The 19,549-nt window shown below is 40.2% G+C and overlaps 2 protein-coding genes across 2 annotated transcripts in view; one reads left to right on the top strand and one right to left on the bottom strand.

The window, feature by feature from the left end:
* The window catches only part of zbtb7c (zinc finger and BTB domain containing 7C), a 400,030-nt gene that overhangs the window by 116,941 nt on the left and 263,540 nt on the right, over nt 1-19,549 (bottom strand). The gene's annotated exons all lie outside the window — the stretch shown is intronic.
* On the top strand, nt 6,945-12,616 carry LOC308077906 (mitotic-spindle organizing protein 2-like). Its single transcript, XM_080418893.1, has 5 exons — nt 6,945-6,997; nt 8,111-8,286; nt 9,167-9,327; nt 10,143-10,271; nt 12,379-12,616. Exons 2-5 carry the CDS (start codon nt 8,120-8,122, stop codon nt 12,531-12,533), a joined length of 612 nt encoding a protein of 203 aa, XP_080275019.1. The 5' UTR covers nt 6,945-6,997; nt 8,111-8,119; the 3' UTR covers nt 12,534-12,616.

The following is a 19,549-nucleotide window of genomic DNA, read 5'->3' as shown; positions in this document are numbered from 1 at the left end:
GTAGAAAGTACTCATTATGCAGAATGTCCTATTTCACAAAGTTTTCAAATGTATAAAAATCTTTTGAAAATAGCAGCTCATTGTGAGCTTGTAGATCGGCTATTTTCAAATGGTCGAAATGTATATAGGGCTGAAGTGGGTAATGTATGTTTTGTAATAATAATCAAAATCTACAAAGTAACTAAAGTTTTCAAATAACTGTAGTGTAGTGTAGAGTAAAAAGTACAATATTTGTCTCTGAGGTGTAGTGGAGTAGAAGTAGAAGTACGGAAAATTGGAAATACTCCAGTAAAGTAAAAATACTTAAAAATTGTACTTAAGTACAGTAAATGTACTTAAGTTACAGTACATTACACCACTGCCCACCACCCCTCTGGTTTAATTATTTTATCTACTTCCTTTTGGACTGTAAGGTGGTGCAGAAACTAAACCATGACAATTCAAGCAAAGACTCTGCCTTAGTGGTTCCCTAAGCCAGTGGTTCTCCAATTGTGGTCCGGGGACCCCCAGGGTCAATTTGGAGGTCCTTGAAATAAAAAATATGTGCTTTTCCTCTAAGCTTATAAAGAATTATGACCAGCACTCATAATACTTCATAAACCTTGTTGTAAGTTGTTATGCATAATTATAAATATTTATAATGTGTGTTATGAAGCCTTAAGAATGCATTATAGACCCAGCCTTTAGTAAAGTGTTGCCTCAGTTTCCTTCACAGCAGAGCTCTGTTCTGAACACATCATAAACAATACTAAAGGAATATTGGCATAATGAGTCATACAACAGTTAATATAATATAGTTCTTACATGTCAGGCCATCTCTGATGGTTTCTTTTGAGTCCAGGAGATTTCATTTCATGCCCAAACCTTCCCAGGAGGGGCGTCTACCTTGCACAGGTGTTGTCGTGGCTGGCATCTCCTGCCTGGAATGCTTTGGTTTCTGTAACATGTTTGTTTTAACTATGGATTGTCCTTAGTCTGACCCCTTACCCTTTGAGCTGCCTGGCATGGTGGCACCTGCCAGGAGCTTAGCTCTCTGGGTCACTGGGATAACGCAAGCTCCTCCACCAACGACAAGGTGACAATCCTAGGAGGAGATCCCAATTTAGTCATCACCAATTCCCAATTGTCCCCAAGTGTCCTTAAGTCCCTGTTGCTGGCATCACAACCACCTCCACAGCTGGAGAGAGGTATAAACTACTGTGTGCATCCTCCCATACACACTTGCCAGTAGCTGTGCAGCAAAAAGGACGGTCACTTGATCCATCGGCAGATTAAGTTCCCACCCGTAAACACGGCCAATTGTGTTTGATGGAGCGCCTGGCCAAGATGGAGGCACCGCCGTTACTGCTGGGTGTTGAACCCAGCTTTCTGCTGCGGTGGTGGGAGAGTGCGTTTACCTCTACCACACCCAGGCGCCCCATAGATAGACAGACAAACAGACAACAGACAAAACAGACAGACTCTAAACGCTCAGGTGCAAGACGCTACCTAAAGCCTGACCCGCAAGACGCCAGGGCTTGAGACCATCAGATAGACAGACAAATGTTTTTTTTTGTTTTTGGGGGGGGGGGGGGGGGGGGGAGAGAGTGCATTTCCTGAACAACAAGCATTTCTAATACGACTATTACTACTTGATGTTAAAAGTCAAAACCCTAGAAAGTTAGAAAGTTTAGAAAAGCTCAGGTGCAAGACGCTACCTACTGTAAAGCCAGACCCCGCAAGACGCCAGGGCTAGTCAAAACCCTAGAAAGTTGTTAGTCAACAGAAAAGCTCAGGTGCAAGACGCTACCTACTGTAAAGCCAGACCCCGCAAGACGCCAGGGCTAGTCAAAACCCTAGAAAGTTGTTAGTCAACAGAAAAGCTCAGGTGCAAGACGCTACCTACTGTAAAGCCAGACCCCGCAAGACGCCAGGGCTAGAGACCATCACATAGACAGACAAATGTTTTTTTTTTTTTTTTTTTGGGGGGGTGGGGGGGGGTGCATTTCCTGAACAACACGCATTTCTAATACGACCATTAATACCCGATATTAAAAGTCAAAACCCTATCAATTCGTCAGCCAACAGAATAAAAAGTCAACAACCACCCCTTAATTTAACCTCAACTTAACATTAAACGACCTATCAATATCACAAACATACAATCGGAGCAACAGTGTGCCCCAGAGGCAAGGACACACCCTGGCATCAGCCAACCTGATCCTATCACGATGCACTGACATCAGACGCAGGGTTAGAGGATGCGTCTGATGTCAGTGCCTCCGTAAACAAAAGTTGCACAGGGCAGATATGACAACACATAAAATAAAACATTAATAGTGGAAATAGCTGATGTACAAGCTCAAAACGCGTCGCGATGCGTTTTGAGCTTGTAGATCAGCTATTTCCACTATTTGTCATTTTTTTTAAAACATATGAACATTTTTAACATGGAAATGATTATTACGTTTATGCAAAAAACAACTGATTATCTCAAATAATTGTGATTAGACGATTATGTAATAATTGTGACAGGCATACTCACCTACTCACACAAACTGCACCTTTCCTTCAAGTGGTGTCCCCGTCACATCTACACATACCGTTTCCACCAGCATCTAGTCCAGTCCCGGAGCGGTGATGTCCACTGAGGCTACTGTTCTCTACCAGCATCTACTCCAGTCCCGGCTCCTCCTGCCCCTCCTCTCCTTCAGGTGGTGCCAGCAGCCCCTTTCAAGGGTTCCAGGTGCCCCATGCGCCTCCACTTCTAAGTGGTTTTCCCTCCGGCTTTGAATGGGTGTTTCAACAATCCCACGTCTGTCTGCGTTACAGTCTTAGACGTGGCTTGCTTCGAGGGGGGCTTCTGACGATGGTCTCATCGACATCAGCCTCCCTCTTCCGCCGGGTAGAAGGAGAAGGCGCCCCGTCTTCGCTGAAGACGATACGCCTCCGTGCCTTATCTCCGGGGAAGCTACAGAACACGGACAGCATCATCTGTCCGTCTGTCCTGTAGACGGACACCCTGAACTGGCGATGGAGCACCCGTCCCCCCTTCTCCCATGTCGTCTCCACACAGGAGATGACTCTGGGCAGCTGCTGACCAGAGACCTCCACGAGGTCGTACTGGTTGCGGGCGTGCCTCCACCCATTGAAGGGTGATGTTAGGGTGGTGGGGTGGGGCGGAGTTACCAGAGACCCGGAGAAGACCTGGTAGAGAACAGTATCCTCAGTGGACATCACCGCCGGTGTCTTCACGGGGGGTGGGGATGGAGCGGGCCATCCCCAGGCTTTGCTGAAGCCACTGAATGTGTAGGTGTCACGAGGCACCGCTGTGAAGTACCTCCCGAAGTCCTTTGGAGGTCTGAGCAGCTCCTTGCGGTCCAGTGTGAGAGAGGAAAGGTCCCTCGTCTGGTCGATGCGGGTGTACAGCTCTGGGATGCACTCTGTGATGACCTCCATGTCGTCATCGGACAGGGGGCGGTCCCTAAGGTTGTCCACGTCCACGATCAACCTGTTCGCCCATCTGGAACGCTCTGCAATGGAAAACACAACATTAGTTTACTATTGTTATTCTTAACTAAAGATTCCTTAAATTCCAAATCAAATTGCATTAAAAAAAAAATTTGGATCTAGTGAGGTGAACGAGCTAAACATCAAACAGCAGAAATTGATTACAGTAATGAATTATTGGTCAAATAAGAGCTATAACTTACTTGCACATCCAGAGGAAGGCGACTTGTTGATCAACTGGATGCTATACAGCTCCATCTTGCTCTGTGGAGAGAGAGAGGAGGGAGAGAGAGAAATAGAGAGCGGGAGCGAGCAAGCGAGAGAGAGAGGCTGAGTGCTGAGAGAGAGAGAGAGAGAGAGAGAGAGCTGAGACAGCTGTGAAAAGGGAGAGAGAAACAGAAAGATATGTCAGTTTATTATGTTAGTGGTGGAAAGTAACTTTACACAGATACTGACTGACTTTAGCCTAATTAAGTACACATTTGAGGTTGGCTACTATAGTAATATGGAAGTAAAAATGGAAATACCATACATAGACTATTCCCATTTTTCAATATTGTATACATCTCATTACAAAACATTAGTTACAAGTTACAGTGTAGATTTAGATCATTACAAAACATACATTATTTCAAAAATACAAATCTACAAGCTTGCAATGAGACACATTGTGAGCTTGTAGATCTGCTATTTTTGACATATTGGAGCCAAATCCCCAACAATTGTGAAATGCCATTCATAATGAGTAGGCCTACTGTTACTTTGGTATGCTACTTCAAGTAATTTACTTGCAACAGAATACTTCTACATTGTGAGATACTACTTTTACTTGAGTAAATAAAATCATCGAGTAGGCTTGCTTCAGAACATTCGAAATACTCCAGTAAAGTAAAAAATACCTCAAAACTGTACTTAAGTACAGTACTTGAGTAAGAGTACTTTACACCACTGTACACAGGACCCCAATGGAAACAAGCCATTGGCTTTCTTGGGTTTATATAGCATCCTTATGAACAGTTAATAAAGTATATTCAATCAATCAATCCCATGCAGGCTTCTTACATGGACCACACAGTATGACGGTTATCGTTTGCCAAAGTAGAACAGATCTACAAGCTAACAACGGCCCTAGCTCTGATCCATTCCATAGCGTTAGAAGGAGTTCTCCTTAACCTTCTAACGCAGTGGTTCTCAACCAGTGGTCCAGGGACCTTGAAGGGATTCCAGGTGGTCCCCAGCTAAATGATAGATAGTTAGGAACCAAATGGACCCTTATGGGTCTGCAACTCTGAGAGTGTACAAATGGAACCAAATGGACCCTAACGGGTCCATTTGGTTCCATTTGTACACTCTCAGGGTTAAATTAACATTGATTTTACTAAACAAATTGGGGTCCCAGAGATAGAAATGTTATTAAATGGGGGTCCGTAGCCCTAATGCATGTCAAACTGGGGGTCCTTGAAATTAAAATGCTTGAAAATCACTGCTAGAGCCGTAACAATCTTCTTATGAGGGTACCGTACTTGGCATATATTTTGAAATGGGGGGTCCGCGGGCTACTAAGTGTCAATTTGGGGGTCCTTGACATGAAAAAGGTTGAAACCCACTGTTCTAACGCTATGGACCAGAGCTACAACGGGCCCGCCACAAATCCATTCAGGTTGTTAGCTTGACGTCTTTTGAACGACAGCGCCAATCCCTTTGATTTACAATGTAAACAAGCTACAATGAGACGTTTTGAATGCTCATTTCAACAGTACAACCAATTACAATGACATTTACACCTTAAACGAACCCAAGAGCGTTTAGAAAAACAACAACACAACATACATAAGAGACAGACGTTACACAGCTAGAAACAAGCTAGCAGCTATTTTGACAACGATCATAACGACGACAGCAACGGCCATTAACGGTAAACGGTAAACTTCGGTTACCGGTAACAGACGTTATTTAGTTTAGTTAGTTAACGTGACGGCAACGGCTGTTAAAAAAGCAGATCTACAAGCTCACAAGGCGTCGTGATAACGCCATGCATTACCATGACAGCAACGGCCGTTGAGATAGCTACGTGTTGTGAGCTTGCAGATCTGCTATTTCAACAGCAGCTCACGCTACAATCAAACATAATCAATAAAATAGCATTAAAATGACAGTTCCCCCCCTAACCCCCCCGCCCGAGCATTATGAAACTACATCAAACTCACCAGTTGTAGGAAAAAGCTGGTTGAAAAGCAACAAAAGTAGATAAAACAATCCGTAGATGTTCTTCTGGTTGGTGGTCACTGGTTCCGTCCGTTAGTGTTAAAGCAACTGTTAAGCTCTGGTTAAATGCGACTGGTTCTTTCAAAGTCTCAGACACATCTGACGTAGAACGTTGTGCTTCACGCGTTAGTACCGGCATTCCACCTATGGGCGTTCCACGTGAGCTCTCACTTCTCGCTGATTGGTCAGCTGTCAATAACAACTCTCATTTCAAACTTTCAACGCTATTATTTTTGTTTTGATTTCGAATAAGAAAAGAAAAGACTCTTTCTGGTCATTATGTGACACATATACGTTTAGAGGAGAAAATGTAAAAAAATAAAATAATAATAATAGCTGATCTACGAGCATTGTGAGCTTGTAGATCTGCTGTTTTCAAAAGATTTATATAAATGTTTGAAAACTTGTGAAATGGGACATTCTGCATGAGTACTTTCTACTTTTGGTACTTAAAGTACATTTTGATGCCAATACTTTTGTACTTTTACTCAAGTAAATGTTTTATTTCGGACTTTTACTTGTAACTGAGTACTACGTTGCAGTATTGATACTTTTACTTAAGTAATGCATTTGAGTACTTTTTCCACCACTGTCAGTGGAAAGTAACTAAGCACATTTACTTAAGTACTGTACCATTTTTGAGGTATTTGTACTTTACATGATTATTTCCAATTTCCAATACTTTTACTTCTACTCCACTACATTTCAGAGGAAAATATTGTACTTTTACTGCACTACAATTATTTGAAAACTTTAGGAACTAGTTACTTTGCAGATATAAATTATTATTTATAAAACATACATTAACCCCTTTAGCCCTATTTTATACATAGGCTATTTTCAAACATTTTAGTACTTTTACTTTTGGCACTTAAAGTATATTTTGATGCCAATACTTTTGTACTTTTACTCAAGTGAAGTACATTTTGAATTCCGGACTTTTACTTGTAACAGAGTATTTCTACATTACAGTATTGATACTTTTACTTAAGTAAAACATTTGAGTACTTTTTCCACCACTGATCCATGATAAAAATAATAATAATATTTAATACGGTAATCCAAAGGGGGCGTGTCCCTCCGTTGATGACGCGTTTCTGATGGGGTCGCACAATGATGACGTATTTTATGTGGGACCGTGTTGATGTCAGGCTCATAGACATATAAAGGTTTCTATATCTATGGTCAGGCTGGTTTGTTTTTGAATAATCTGTCAATCGGAACGTATTTATCTGTCGAGACCGTATGTCATCATTCATCATTATTAACAGCTGTTAAAGTGTATGTTCGAGCTAGAGTGTAGTCTTTAGTGAGAAAGGAACCAATGCAAGTTAACCAGTGGTGCAAAGTAACTATAAGTACATTTACTAGTACTGTACTTAAGTACAATTTTGAGGTATTTGTACTTTACTTGAGTATTTCCAATCTCCAATACTTTTACTTCTACTCCACTACATCTCAGAGGCAAATATTGTACTTTTACTCCACTACAATTATTTGAAAACTTTAGTTACTAGTTACTTTTATTATTACATTATAAAACATACATGAACCACTTTAGCCCTATTTTATAGGCTATTTGAAAATAGCCGATCTACAAGCTCACAACGCGTGGCATCGCGACGCGTTGTGAGCTTGTAGATCTGCTATTTTCAAACATTTAGTACTTTTACTTTTGGTACTTTAAGTACATTTTGATACCAATAATTTCGTACTTTTACTCAAGTAAATTTTGAATTCCGGACTTTTACTTGTAACAGAGTACTTCTACATTGCAGTATTGATACTTTTACTTAAGTAAAACATTTGAGTACTTTTTCCACCACTGGTGTTTATGCTCAGTGGTGGAAAAAGTACTCAATGTTTTTACTTCAGTAAAAGTATCAATACTGCAATGTAAAAATACTCTGTTAAGTAAAAGTCTGGAATTAAATTACAAAAGTATTGGTATCAAAAATGTATATCCCGTTTCACAAGTGTTCAAATGTATAAAATGTCTACATATCTTTTGAAAATAGCAGATCTACAAGCTCACAATGAGCTTGTAGATCGGCTATTTTCAAATGGCAGAAATGTACTGTATATAGGGCTGAATGTGCTTAATGTATGTTTTGTAATAATAATCAAAATCTACAAAGTAACTGGTAACTGCAGTTTTCAAATAATTGTAGTGGAGTAAAAGTACAATATTTGCCTCTTGAGATGTAGTGGAGAAGTAAAAGTACTGAAAAATCGAAATACTCCAATATTGTCAAAAGTACCTCAAAATTGTACTTAATTACAGTGCTTGAGTACACGTACATGCAGTTACTTTCCACCACTGGTTATGATTCATTGTAATTGCATATTTCTCTAGGTGTCAGTGATGTCTCAACAGTCTGGGCAGTCTGCGCCCAGCGCCCCTGATGTGCTGGTGACCAGTAATGTCCAGAAATATGCCATGAAAAAGAAGAAGATTCTCAACGCTGAGGAGAGCGAGCTGTTCGAGCTCACCCAGGCTGCTGGGATCACCATAGATCAAGAGATCTTCAAGTAGGTTCATATAATAGAAAACCCAGTGGTTCTCCAATTGTTTAGTTTCAAGGACCCCCATTGATTGATTGAATACTTTATTGATGATTTTTTTTAAGTTACAGGCAGCACAACCAGTTAACCAGGCAGTACAATGAGCCAACCACACTGTTAACATGAACTGCTCACATGAAATCTGGAACCTCGGGTTTGCTCTGACGGAAAGTTTGAAATACATTTTTCTTTAGGGTGTAGAATTGGCCTCTACGGGTATAGTACTTTTTCTATAGTTGTTCATATCATAGCAGCACTTGACCTAGCCTCGATGACCATGCAGACTTATGCAAAGGTAAAACATTATTTTAGATAGCATGTTATTTAGACACATGGTAGGTGCATTATTTACCTGGTATCCTATAGTTTCTATAGTTTCAATGTACAGATCATTTTTTATAGTATAATATATTGTTTAGAGTTTAGACTGATGCTTGGTTCTTGGTTCACCTGTGATCCTAGTTTACTGAGGCACTACACTGTCTCTCTGCAGTTGATGTATGAGTTTACCTTGCTTATTGTAAGTTGTTCTGGATAAAGAGTGTCTGCTAAATGCCTAAATTGTGTTGCAATAATAATGTGTGGTTGTCACTAAATCCCAAAGCACACCTGGACTTGTCATGGCACACCACTGCTTTACCATACATACAGATTGGTTTTATGCATGAAAAGAAGTTCCGGAACACAGCTTTATCTTTGAGAGTGTACACATGTAACCAAATGGACCCGCAAGAGTCGGTCCATATGATTACATTTCTACGCTCGCAGTCACAAATGGACAAATGGAACACTGAGGGTTTAGCTGTGCAGGCTAAATGGAAACATGGCTGCTATTTTGTCCATCTAGGATCATTGTGGATCTGTTGAAGATGAACGTGGCGCCTCAGGCAGTGTTCCAGACGTTGAAGTCCATGTGTGCGGGGCAGAGGATAGCTGATGCTACGTTGGGAGACTCGTCGACCACCTCCCACACCACCAGTCTGACCACAGCACCTGCAGAACACAGAGGTCAGTTACCACAAACACAACACACGCTGTGTTTCCACAAGAATTCAACCAGAAACAGATTTGATGTAGCTGGGAGCAGGGCCTTGCCACACTTTAAAAGTCATCAGTAAAATCTTAAAATCAACCCTGAACCTAACCTAGCTGTAGAATTTGACACCAGTTAAAGACGGGAGATGACCTTTTTGCTGAGCCCAGAGTATAAGGAGTTGCAGTAATTCAACCGGAAACAGATTTGAACCAGAAACACATAATTATGAAGGTGTCATGTGTGTTTCTAGTTCAAAGAGTATGAAGCTGAGCCAATGGAAGCTAAGGGAAACTCAGCCGGGAACAGGAAATGTTCATTTCACTTTCTGGAAAATAGAACTACAGCCATGTACAGAGCCTATTACAGACTCTCTTTAGCATTTGAAGATAGTGGAAGAGTTCAGACTGAGAGAGACTAGGTACCCTTGTTACTGAACGAACACTCTCTATAGAAATGACTTCTATCGTAATATAGAGCTTTGACTCTAACAAAAACATATACTTACACACCCCCTTTAACCACCCTACGTATATACTTTGTTGACTGGTGTCTGATAGTATTTCCCTCTAGCTTGTGGATCTGCTATTTTCTCTGAATGCTCGCCTCCTCTCATTGGGACACTGAGGAGAGAGAGAATATAAAACGTTTGCTTTCTTTTTTTTAATAGTGTACCAGCAGCAGCAGCACATCTCCACTCACTCACTACATGTGCTGTCATTTTCCTTTCTTGTGGTTTTAATTTTGGTGTATATTCACAAAAAAGCCTCTTGTTTCTTGTTTCTTGAAGAAGATGATAGTGTGGTCTCTGGCAAGAGCCCTAAGCCTCCTGCACCTCCCCCTTCATCCTCTGGTACCCGGCCCACCAGGGTCAACACTAAGATTGTGGTCTACGGCCAGCAAGACGCTCACTGTCAAGGTCCCCGTTGCTGCGCTGTGTTGTTTAACTCCATTCGTATGCTTGGCCTGCCTTTCTCCTCGGGTGCAAGTCGTGTTTTGTACACATACAGTACAGTGCCTGTTGCATCAAATTAGGGGTGTATCTGAATGACACGTGTTTACCGTGGAAACGAGGACATGGGAGTTTGAATGTGTGTGTTATGCATGTATTATGCATGTGTGCAAGAGGGGTTTAACGACTATTGATTTTTACTAGTTGCCAAGTTTTTCATAATAGTTTGATAGTTTGACTTGTTGACTTCTAAGTCTTTTAACTGTTCAGTGACAAAACACAAGAGAGAGAAGTTCTTGGTCAGGTAACAATGACAGTTGTATTTTGGAAGGCAGGAAGTTGAAGCATTTTACTGTGGCATGTCACACTGACTGTGTAGGACCACGCAAAGAAACAAAAAGAAAATAAAAAGTAATTTTAGTCATTCTAACAAAAGCTTATCAAAATACGTTTGAGTCATTTACTGTACTGTATGTACAATGGTAACTGTAATCCAATACTTGAGATGATCGTGTTACCTTGTACATTATATAAAAAGAATAAACTTAAAGGATCATGATACCCCCCGACCCCCATTTCACAACCATTGCACAAAAAAATGAAAAATTGTCTTATATTGTTGTTCCCTATCAACAAGCAACAACTGTATATCTGTTAACATCTAGAAAGAGCAGTCCATCCATGACTAGTTGACTACTGCCAACAGTGTCGACTAGTAGTTATTATAATAGTCGACTAGTTTGACTACTGTACTGCCGACAGTGTTGACTAGTTTTTGGTGAAACCCTTAGTGTGCATCTGTGTGGATGAGTGCAACTGAACCTGTTCAAGGGTGTTGTAAAAGTGTATCATTGCCATCATCTCATTCAGGTAGATGTATTCACCTTGTGTTTGTCAATTGTTGTTTTAAAGGGGATAGAAAGTGAATTACAAATATGATAAACTAATCTTTATATATCTTCATATAATTCATCTAGTTGTCTGTAACTTGGGGCGGCATATGGTTTTCATAGTTGTAGATATAGTTATTTTGGTGATGGTGCCAAATTGACACGTTGCAACCAATGGATTGCAACTTGCTTGATTCATTAGTCTCCACATACAAGGCTTGCATGACAAAGATGTGCAAAGTCACAAAGATTAAACCCGATTATTGATTAAAACAGTCCACGGTCATCCATATAAGCTACTGAATTCAGAAGACATGTATGCCGACCACAAAACTCTATTGAGATGTATAACGGGTAGGATAATATTTTTGTTTGTTGAATTAATAACTAATGGACGATTCTATAGAGGTTGTTCAATTCATGTCTTTATTCACACACACTTGTAAATACATTTTCAGTTTAGCATGTATGTATCAATGTGAGTGAATTACTCACGCCGTAGAGCTGAGCCCTGAGTCTCTTCTCAAATGAGGTGGATCTCTAATAGCGTCGCTCTGGAAAAGGGGTGGAAATTGGCACGTCTACCTGGGTGTCATGATTCCATCTGTCGATAGGCGCTGGAACAGATAAAATACCTGAAACTACTGCAGAGCCATTTGTCCTGGCAATGAAGGCAGATTTTGTAGCCTTTCCCACTCAAGACAAAATCCAGGGTGTGTTTTGTCCAGTGGGAAATGTGTTTATAGGGCCCTATCTTACATACACCTGGCTCAAAGTGGGCGACCAGCACTGCACAAGTGTCATTACTGGTTTCCGACTGACGCAGCACAGTTGTCATTTTCACGCCCAGCGCCTACGATGTGTTTAATAGTAAATGTAGAATCAACACAGATCACACAAATCACTTAGGTTAACATAGAATTGTGTGACTTCAGTGTTTATTTGATTACTTTTAAAAAAGCACTTTTGTGCTCCTTTACAACTAATGTGGATGTTGATATGTGTACTTTTGAATGCAGTCCATGCAATAAGCAATATTGAAAGAACATAATCATGACCCGCTGTATCTCATCTTTCCGATGCATGTTTTCTCAGTTTTTGTTAGAAGTTATTTGAACGCTGTGATGTAGGTCATACAGACACAATCTTGTTTCTCATGGTTTGTGTTTGTTTTGTGCTCACAGTGCGCAGTAAAGCAGGAGCTGGTCACAGTGACAAGAACATGAACAGAGAGGGCTCCTCCAGCCAGAAAGTGCAGCGCCAGCCCAGTGCCACCAGGGGGCAGAAGACAAAGAGCCCTGGCAGCAGTAGCTCATCCTCCCAGATAACTTCAACATAATGTAGTTAGCGCAGAGGTTCTCAAACGTTTAATCATGTCAAGGACCCCCAGTTCGGTAAGCCATTAGGCCACAGACCCCCATTACTCTGTGAGTGTAGAAATGGAACCAAATTGGTAGCCTGGTAAACCCCTCCCTCCGGAAATCTCATTTGTATTTGATTTCAGTAGTGAGTCTGGCCTACAGGCTTGTCTGGGCGTTTCTCCGGAGTTCATAACATGAACTCTCCTATCAGCATCCTCGCTCATTGTTCTGTGATTGACAGCGAAGGTTGGCCAAGCAGGTGGCGAGTTCGAGTGAAACCGAATGGAACCGAGTGCAGCCGACCAAAATGGAACGGCAGCCATGTTTTTATGTCCGCTGTTTTTGGTTTTGGTTTTAAAACTTGAAATCACTCTCAAACGTCTTTTTTGAGGCACGGAATTTACTTTTAAGATATCGTTCGGATAGAATTTAGTTGTTTAACTTCATATATGTGGTCAATTAATCATGACAGAGCCTATTTAAAACAATTATAATCAGAGAACCGGCAGGGGTGGGCAGTGACACGCACGTATCCGAATAAAGCAACCTACTTTCGGTATGGCCCTGTCAAAAGTCCCCTTGCGTCACTTTGGCTAGTGGTGGGGAAAACTAACTGCTGATGTGAGGCTACCAAATTGGGTCCATTTGTTCACTCACTGAGTTACAGACATGTAAAGGTCACCCAGGGGCCCTTCAAGGACCCCTGGGTGTCCCCGGACCCCACTTTGAGAACCACTGAGTTTGCATCCTTAGATTCCTTACTCATCTCCAACTGTTGTCTGCCACACTATCTGGCTCTGAATTATTTACATTTGTTCCATAAAAATATTGGAAACAAGTCTTAAAATTCAAGCAGGGTTTAAAAGAGACAAATATGATTGAGTAGGAGAATACTGTGGATGCTTAATAAGTGTGGTACCCATGATGATGCTTACTTTGCATTATCTGGTTTTGTCTTGTGTCGCTCTGTTAAATTATTTTGAACGTTTCAGTTTAGGGAGATATAACTGTTCTGTTTAACGAAACAAAAAAAGAAAGAAAGAAAAACGTTTGCACTCAGTACTTCTATTTTCTTATAAGTGATCAGTTACATCTAAGCATTCAACTGTCGTTTTTGTTTAAATTCCACAATTTTGTATTACATTTTTTTTCTCCATAATCTGCAGTGCAATTATTTTCTTTTATGATCAAATAGAGCATTGTGTCGTAGGCTAGCAGTTATTTTACCTTATAGTAGCTAGTCAGTCAAACATTAATTACCATCCAATAACCTTTGGACAACAATTTGATTTTTTGGGGAATTTCAATTCAACAGTTGACCATAACAGTAAAAGGCTAATCAAACAGGCTTTTGGCTCTAAAGGTAGTCTATAATGCAAAACAAGTCTTTTTAAAGTCACTGTGAAGAGTAGCTCCACTGATTGAGTTTACTCTGAAAGACCTCATGCATGATTCTATTCTGTGATTTTGAGAAGCTGTGATTGAGATGAGCTTTGGTTTGCAGCCATGGAAACCTTGGATTTTAGAGGAATTTTATTCCACTCCACAATAATTGTTATGTTTGTAGCGATTACTCATGCTGTGTTGCCTGAAATGCCTGTAGGGAAAGGTTTTAATTTCACATGCCTTCACAGAGAACAGCACAAAGACCGTAGCCAATAATTAAGATATATTAAATTGATTGGCTGCTATAAGAAACTATACAATATGCCAGATGAAGATGGCCAGGCTAGACTTTCTTTAAGTCTTCTCTTTAATGTTTTATTTGTCTTATTTTCTTATTGCTACCTTACTACTTCTCTATCTATTTCCTCTTACCTTAGTGTTTCATGCATAGTAGTGATGCTATGACACCTGCATTTCCCTAGGAATCAATAAAAGTCTGTTTGTTCATTAAACTACCTACAGTACCCTATTCTATACAAAACTGAAACGTAGTAGTCTGTAGTTAGTTTGTCTATTCTGCAGTTATTTTGTATGTGTGAACTAAGTAAATGTTTCTTTTTTTTTTTAAATAACTTTTTATTTACTTTTTCCTTTTTTATACAGAAGTTGTAATCAGAATGTTATTCAATTAAACAAATTGAAATAAAAATAAATTAAAAGACATACAATACAAACAAAAACACAAAAAACTAAACACAAAATAATAACAAATAAAGGAGGGCAAGCGGCATATTACAGTGGCAATGCTATGGACACACATACAGTTAAATATTCATACATACAGATAAACAAACACATAAGAGCACATCAGAAGTTAAATTGTAAAAGTACAACCGGGGCTTTCCAATCTATGGAATCACTTCCCTTATAAATCAAGGTAGATAGATCCTTGGGTAAATAATCTATCAGTGGCTGCCATATATCCATGAAGTTATTTTCTTTCCCTTTTATTTTGGCACTGAGTCTTTCCATTGGGAGTACCCTATATATTTCTCTATACCACTGAGTTACTGATGGAGGTTTTTCGTGAATCCAGTTGAATAAAATGCATTTTCGGGCCACACAGAGGAGCTTATCTAGAAGCTTAGCTCTTCTAGGATCTAGAACCCCAAATTTAGATGGCAGCCCTAATAAAAATTGCCCAGGATCTTTACAGATCTTAGACTGAAAAATTGAACTCAATTCTTTTACTACACAAGACCAGAATTTGGAAATATTGGAACACTCCCAGAAACAGTGTATATAAGTACCAACCTCAGTTTTGCATTTGATACATAAAGGGGACCTATCAGGGTCAATTTTGTTTAGGATTTGGGGTGTCCTTTGCTGTCTATGTAGTATCCTATACTGCATGTCTTTGAATCTGTTGCTTATAAAGGTAGTTTGAGAAGATTTAATGCAGTCGTCCCAACAATTCTTGTCGTACTCAGTTTGTAAATCCTTTTCCCATCTTCCCACCACAATATCTATATTTTGTGTGTTGAAGCACTGAAAATTATCATAGAAGTAAGAAATCAAACCTTTCTTCCTAGTAAAATGCATAATAGAGTCCTCTAAAGGCCCAAGAAGAGGCTTGTCTCGAGGAAACTTGGTGTCATTATTGATAAAGTGGCGAACCTGTAAGTAAGCAAAGAAGTCATTCCGAGGTACTCCGAATGAGTTCTTAATCATATCGAATGACATAAGAACATCACTGGCATCAAACAGGTCTCCTATAACTCTAATACCTTTATTATACCAAGACCGGAAAACGGCACTCCTAACTCCAGGGTCAAACTGTCTATTGCCTGTGAGTGGTGTCAAGTATGAGGACATGTTCTTCCTTCCCATAAAGGTTATCATGTTTTTCCAAATATTTATCGAATTTGAGAGTATTGGACTATCAGAAGATTTAAAGTGTAATTTTTTGTATATTTGTGAGTTCTGCTAGTAGTACATAGGGAGAGCACTCCCATGTCTCAAGGGGTTCTGGTCCACCAGTAAGATAGTCATGTACCCACTCATGTATGGTACGGCAGTGGCAGGCCCAGTTATAAAATAACATGTTTGGGAATGCCAATCCCCCCCTGTCCTTGGGCAGTTGCAATATCCTCATACTTAGTCTAGATCTTTTACCATGCCATATAAATTTAGAGAAGTCCCTTTCTATTTCTCGAATTACTTTCTTGGTAATATATAGAGGCAACATTTTTTTGCACTAAGGTCTTGGATTGAACTCCACCCACCTGCAGTGGTTGGAGGTGGTCTCTCTACTCTCCCACTGTTGGGTTAGGACACACGTACTGGTTGACAGGTAGTACTGCCTGAAGCTCACAGGGATTCTTGAAAGAACTGTAGAAGTTTGTTCTCCCACACTGGAGACTCGGGTTCAAATCCCAGGTAGGACATGAACCTTACGCCTTACGGTTTCGAAAAAAACTTGTAATTTTCACTTTGAATGGATGATTTGTTGTCATTTGTTCATGCTCGGTCTGAGATGTCTGGAAAATGTGCATCATGCAGTGCGACCCATTAGAGCAGTTATGAATACATTATGTATTCATGTGTGTTTTTGAACAATGTTTTACTGTGAGTTGTTACGTGTTTTCTTGTGGCAACAGTTTAACCCCAGCATCCCTAGTATTCTGGGTGGGGGGGGACGTTCACCAAAAATAGCCGATCTACAAGATCACAACATGTCACGTTGTGAGATGATAAACTGACTATTTTGGCGAAGAGTGAAAAAATCATACCAAGTACAGTTACAACTCAGGTCCATTTTACAAGTTAAGTAAGGGGTTTATGAATGATGAATCCAGACTAGAGCAACTACACAGGCTTCAACAAATGGTGATTGTATTGTTCCCATGTGCAAAAACTCATTTGGACAGTCTGCCTTCTCACTAAAGGGGGTAAAACTTTGGAACTCTTTTCCTACGGATCTAAAACTAGAGAGAGATGGTAATGTGTTTAAAAGGGCTCAAATTATGGTTGAAACAACTGCTCAAATGAATAGTTTGACTGGTTATTGGAATGATTATATCTACTTTTGTTTCACAGGTTAATGTATTGGGTCTGATTGATTAATGGTTAATTATTACTATTATGATTGGGTTTTAGATTAGTGTTTCTACTTAAAAAAGCCTCCTGTGGACAGGTGTTAAATTATCACTCGTGCTATAACCAGGCATGCAGACAGCCCCGAGGTGAAAAAGGTGACATGTTGTTTTCTTTCGGGTCAGGTGTCACACAATTGCCCTATTTGGGTTCAAAAAGGTGACTGTAGCTGAAAAGTGACACTTTTGCATGTCTGTATTGTATTATAACACTGGTTGTGATGTCCATGTCAAATCAAATAAAGACATATCGTAACATAATGATTGCTATGGGAATACAGAGCTATTTAACACTTATTTAACCAAGAAAACATCACACTGCTTTGAACTTTAAAATGTAATTTGGTACAACCTGTTATACAATCATGACATTCCATTTCCTGGTTCAACTCCAGACTGAATGTACCTGGATTGTAACTTGGGTCCAAGTGCCTGCCTTGTGTTCAACATAGAAAAGGTTAGCCTCACTCGGGTGGCCCACAGGGCTCAAGCCCACTCCTGGTGGTCTGTGTTGTATACAGATTGGACTGAATACTTGATTGAATACTTTATTAACACAATTATTAACAGTACAGTTAGTAGTGAAAGGTTATGATAAAAGTATAACTAAAAGCCCCAGGGGCTTGTTTACATTGTACTCAATTAATCAGAAATACATACTTTAAAGTGCATGAACAAACACGGTTTAACATAAGTTTCATGCTGTTATATATTTATAGAAACGGTCAAACGTTTGTGTGCTACCAATAGTGTAGGCTAGGCTAATATACAGCAATGTTGTTGTTGGGCAGATCAGATGTCTCCCGTCTGAATTGAATAGAGACAATGATAGGTCTTTATTCCTGAGGTGGGAAAACAGGATTTCTGGGAAGTTTTAAGTGGTGCAATATCTAGTAGGTTGCTTTATTTAAAAAATGAACAACATATTGCACCCATCTTATGGAATAACCTGATTAGATGGTTACTTAAGTATTCAACTCCATTCAGTGTCTTGGAATCAATGCAATTTGCCCAACACCATTAGGCGTAATGTGTGCAACACCGCCACCTCCTGTCCATAATAATTTACTACCTGACTATTGTACACGAATTTCCAACATTAACACTATCCTAAAAGGTCAAGGGCCGGTGTCTCGACCCCGAAGGTTTAACAGTTTGCAAAAAAGGCACAGTTATACAATAACACAAAAAGCCCTGAGGATTTGTTTCCATTGTGGTCCTATGTATTCAATTAATCAAGACATACAATGTCTGAGTTGTATATGGATTGGAATGATGCTTCTTTAAAAGTGCATGAGAAGATATTAAAACACGGTTTGAATTGCTTCAATATTACAATGACTTATTTAGGCATTTAGCAGACGCGGTCATTCAGAGCAACTTACAATAGACAAGGTAAACAGTAACACATACAAATGCAGAGACAGTAAGTGCCTCAGTAAACTAGGATCACAGGTAAACCAAGATCCTAGCATCAGTCTAAACAATATAGTAACACAAATAATAATCTGTACAATGAAACTATGTGATACCAGGTAAATAATGAACCTAGCATCTGTTTAAATAACCTGCTATCTAAATTACAGTCTTAACATTGTCAAGAAAAACAAGCCTAAGTAACAAAAACATGAGAACGAATAACCAAGATATATCTGCAAGGTAGCCATGTCTTGGTCAGTGGCTAGCGTCAAGGGAGGCAAAAGGTGGCAGGAAGAGGTACAGGGAGAGTAAAGCACTAGGGGGTGCTAGGGGGGAGGTGGAGACTCTACCTCACTCCCACCTTTGGAGTGAGTCTGCAGTTCTGACTGCAATGGTGAGTTTGTTCCACAGTTTGGGAGCCAGAGGGAGAAGAGTCTGGGATGTGTGGAGCGTTGTCCCGGGGGTTTTAAGAAAGGTTCAGACAGCTTTCCTGCGTTAGCTGATCTGAGTGAACAAGAGGGGTTGTAGGTTTGGATCAGGCTTTGAAGGTATAGTGGTGCCATGCCTTTGGTTGCCTTGTAGGCAAACAGCAACTGGGAGCCATTGGAGGGAGCGGAAAATGTGCGAGACGTGAACATTTTGGCTGGTTGAAGACCGGGGCGTGCTGCGGCATTCTGGATCATTTGGAGGGGCTTAAGTGAAGCATGTCGGGAGGCCAGTAAGGAGGGAGTTACAGTAGTCAAGTTTTGAGATGACGCCTGGATAAGGAGCTCTGGCTGACTATTCTGGTGCTCCACCTGGAGGTTAAAAAATAAATATGAAAATAGATTACTGGATTGTCTTACTGCAACCTAAATAAAATCAGATAGAATGCACTCTGATGTTCAATCCAAAGAAACAAAAATATGAAGAAATCCATCTGAAAACAAAGAATTGAGTATCACCTCTTTCTCCCTGTCCAGCTTAGCGTAGAGTCCTGACACATCACTGGTACTGACATGGGCTGTATTCAGCAGCTGGAGAGGACAAACACA

This window comes from Gymnoscopelus braueri (genome assembly GCF_963280865.1).
Source record: "Gymnoscopelus braueri genome assembly, chromosome: 22".
Classification (NCBI taxonomy): Eukaryota; Metazoa; Chordata; class Actinopteri; order Myctophiformes; family Myctophidae; genus Gymnoscopelus; species Gymnoscopelus braueri.
Note: the sequence above shows the minus strand (reverse complement) of the source record. Positions and strands in the feature narration are given on the sequence as shown.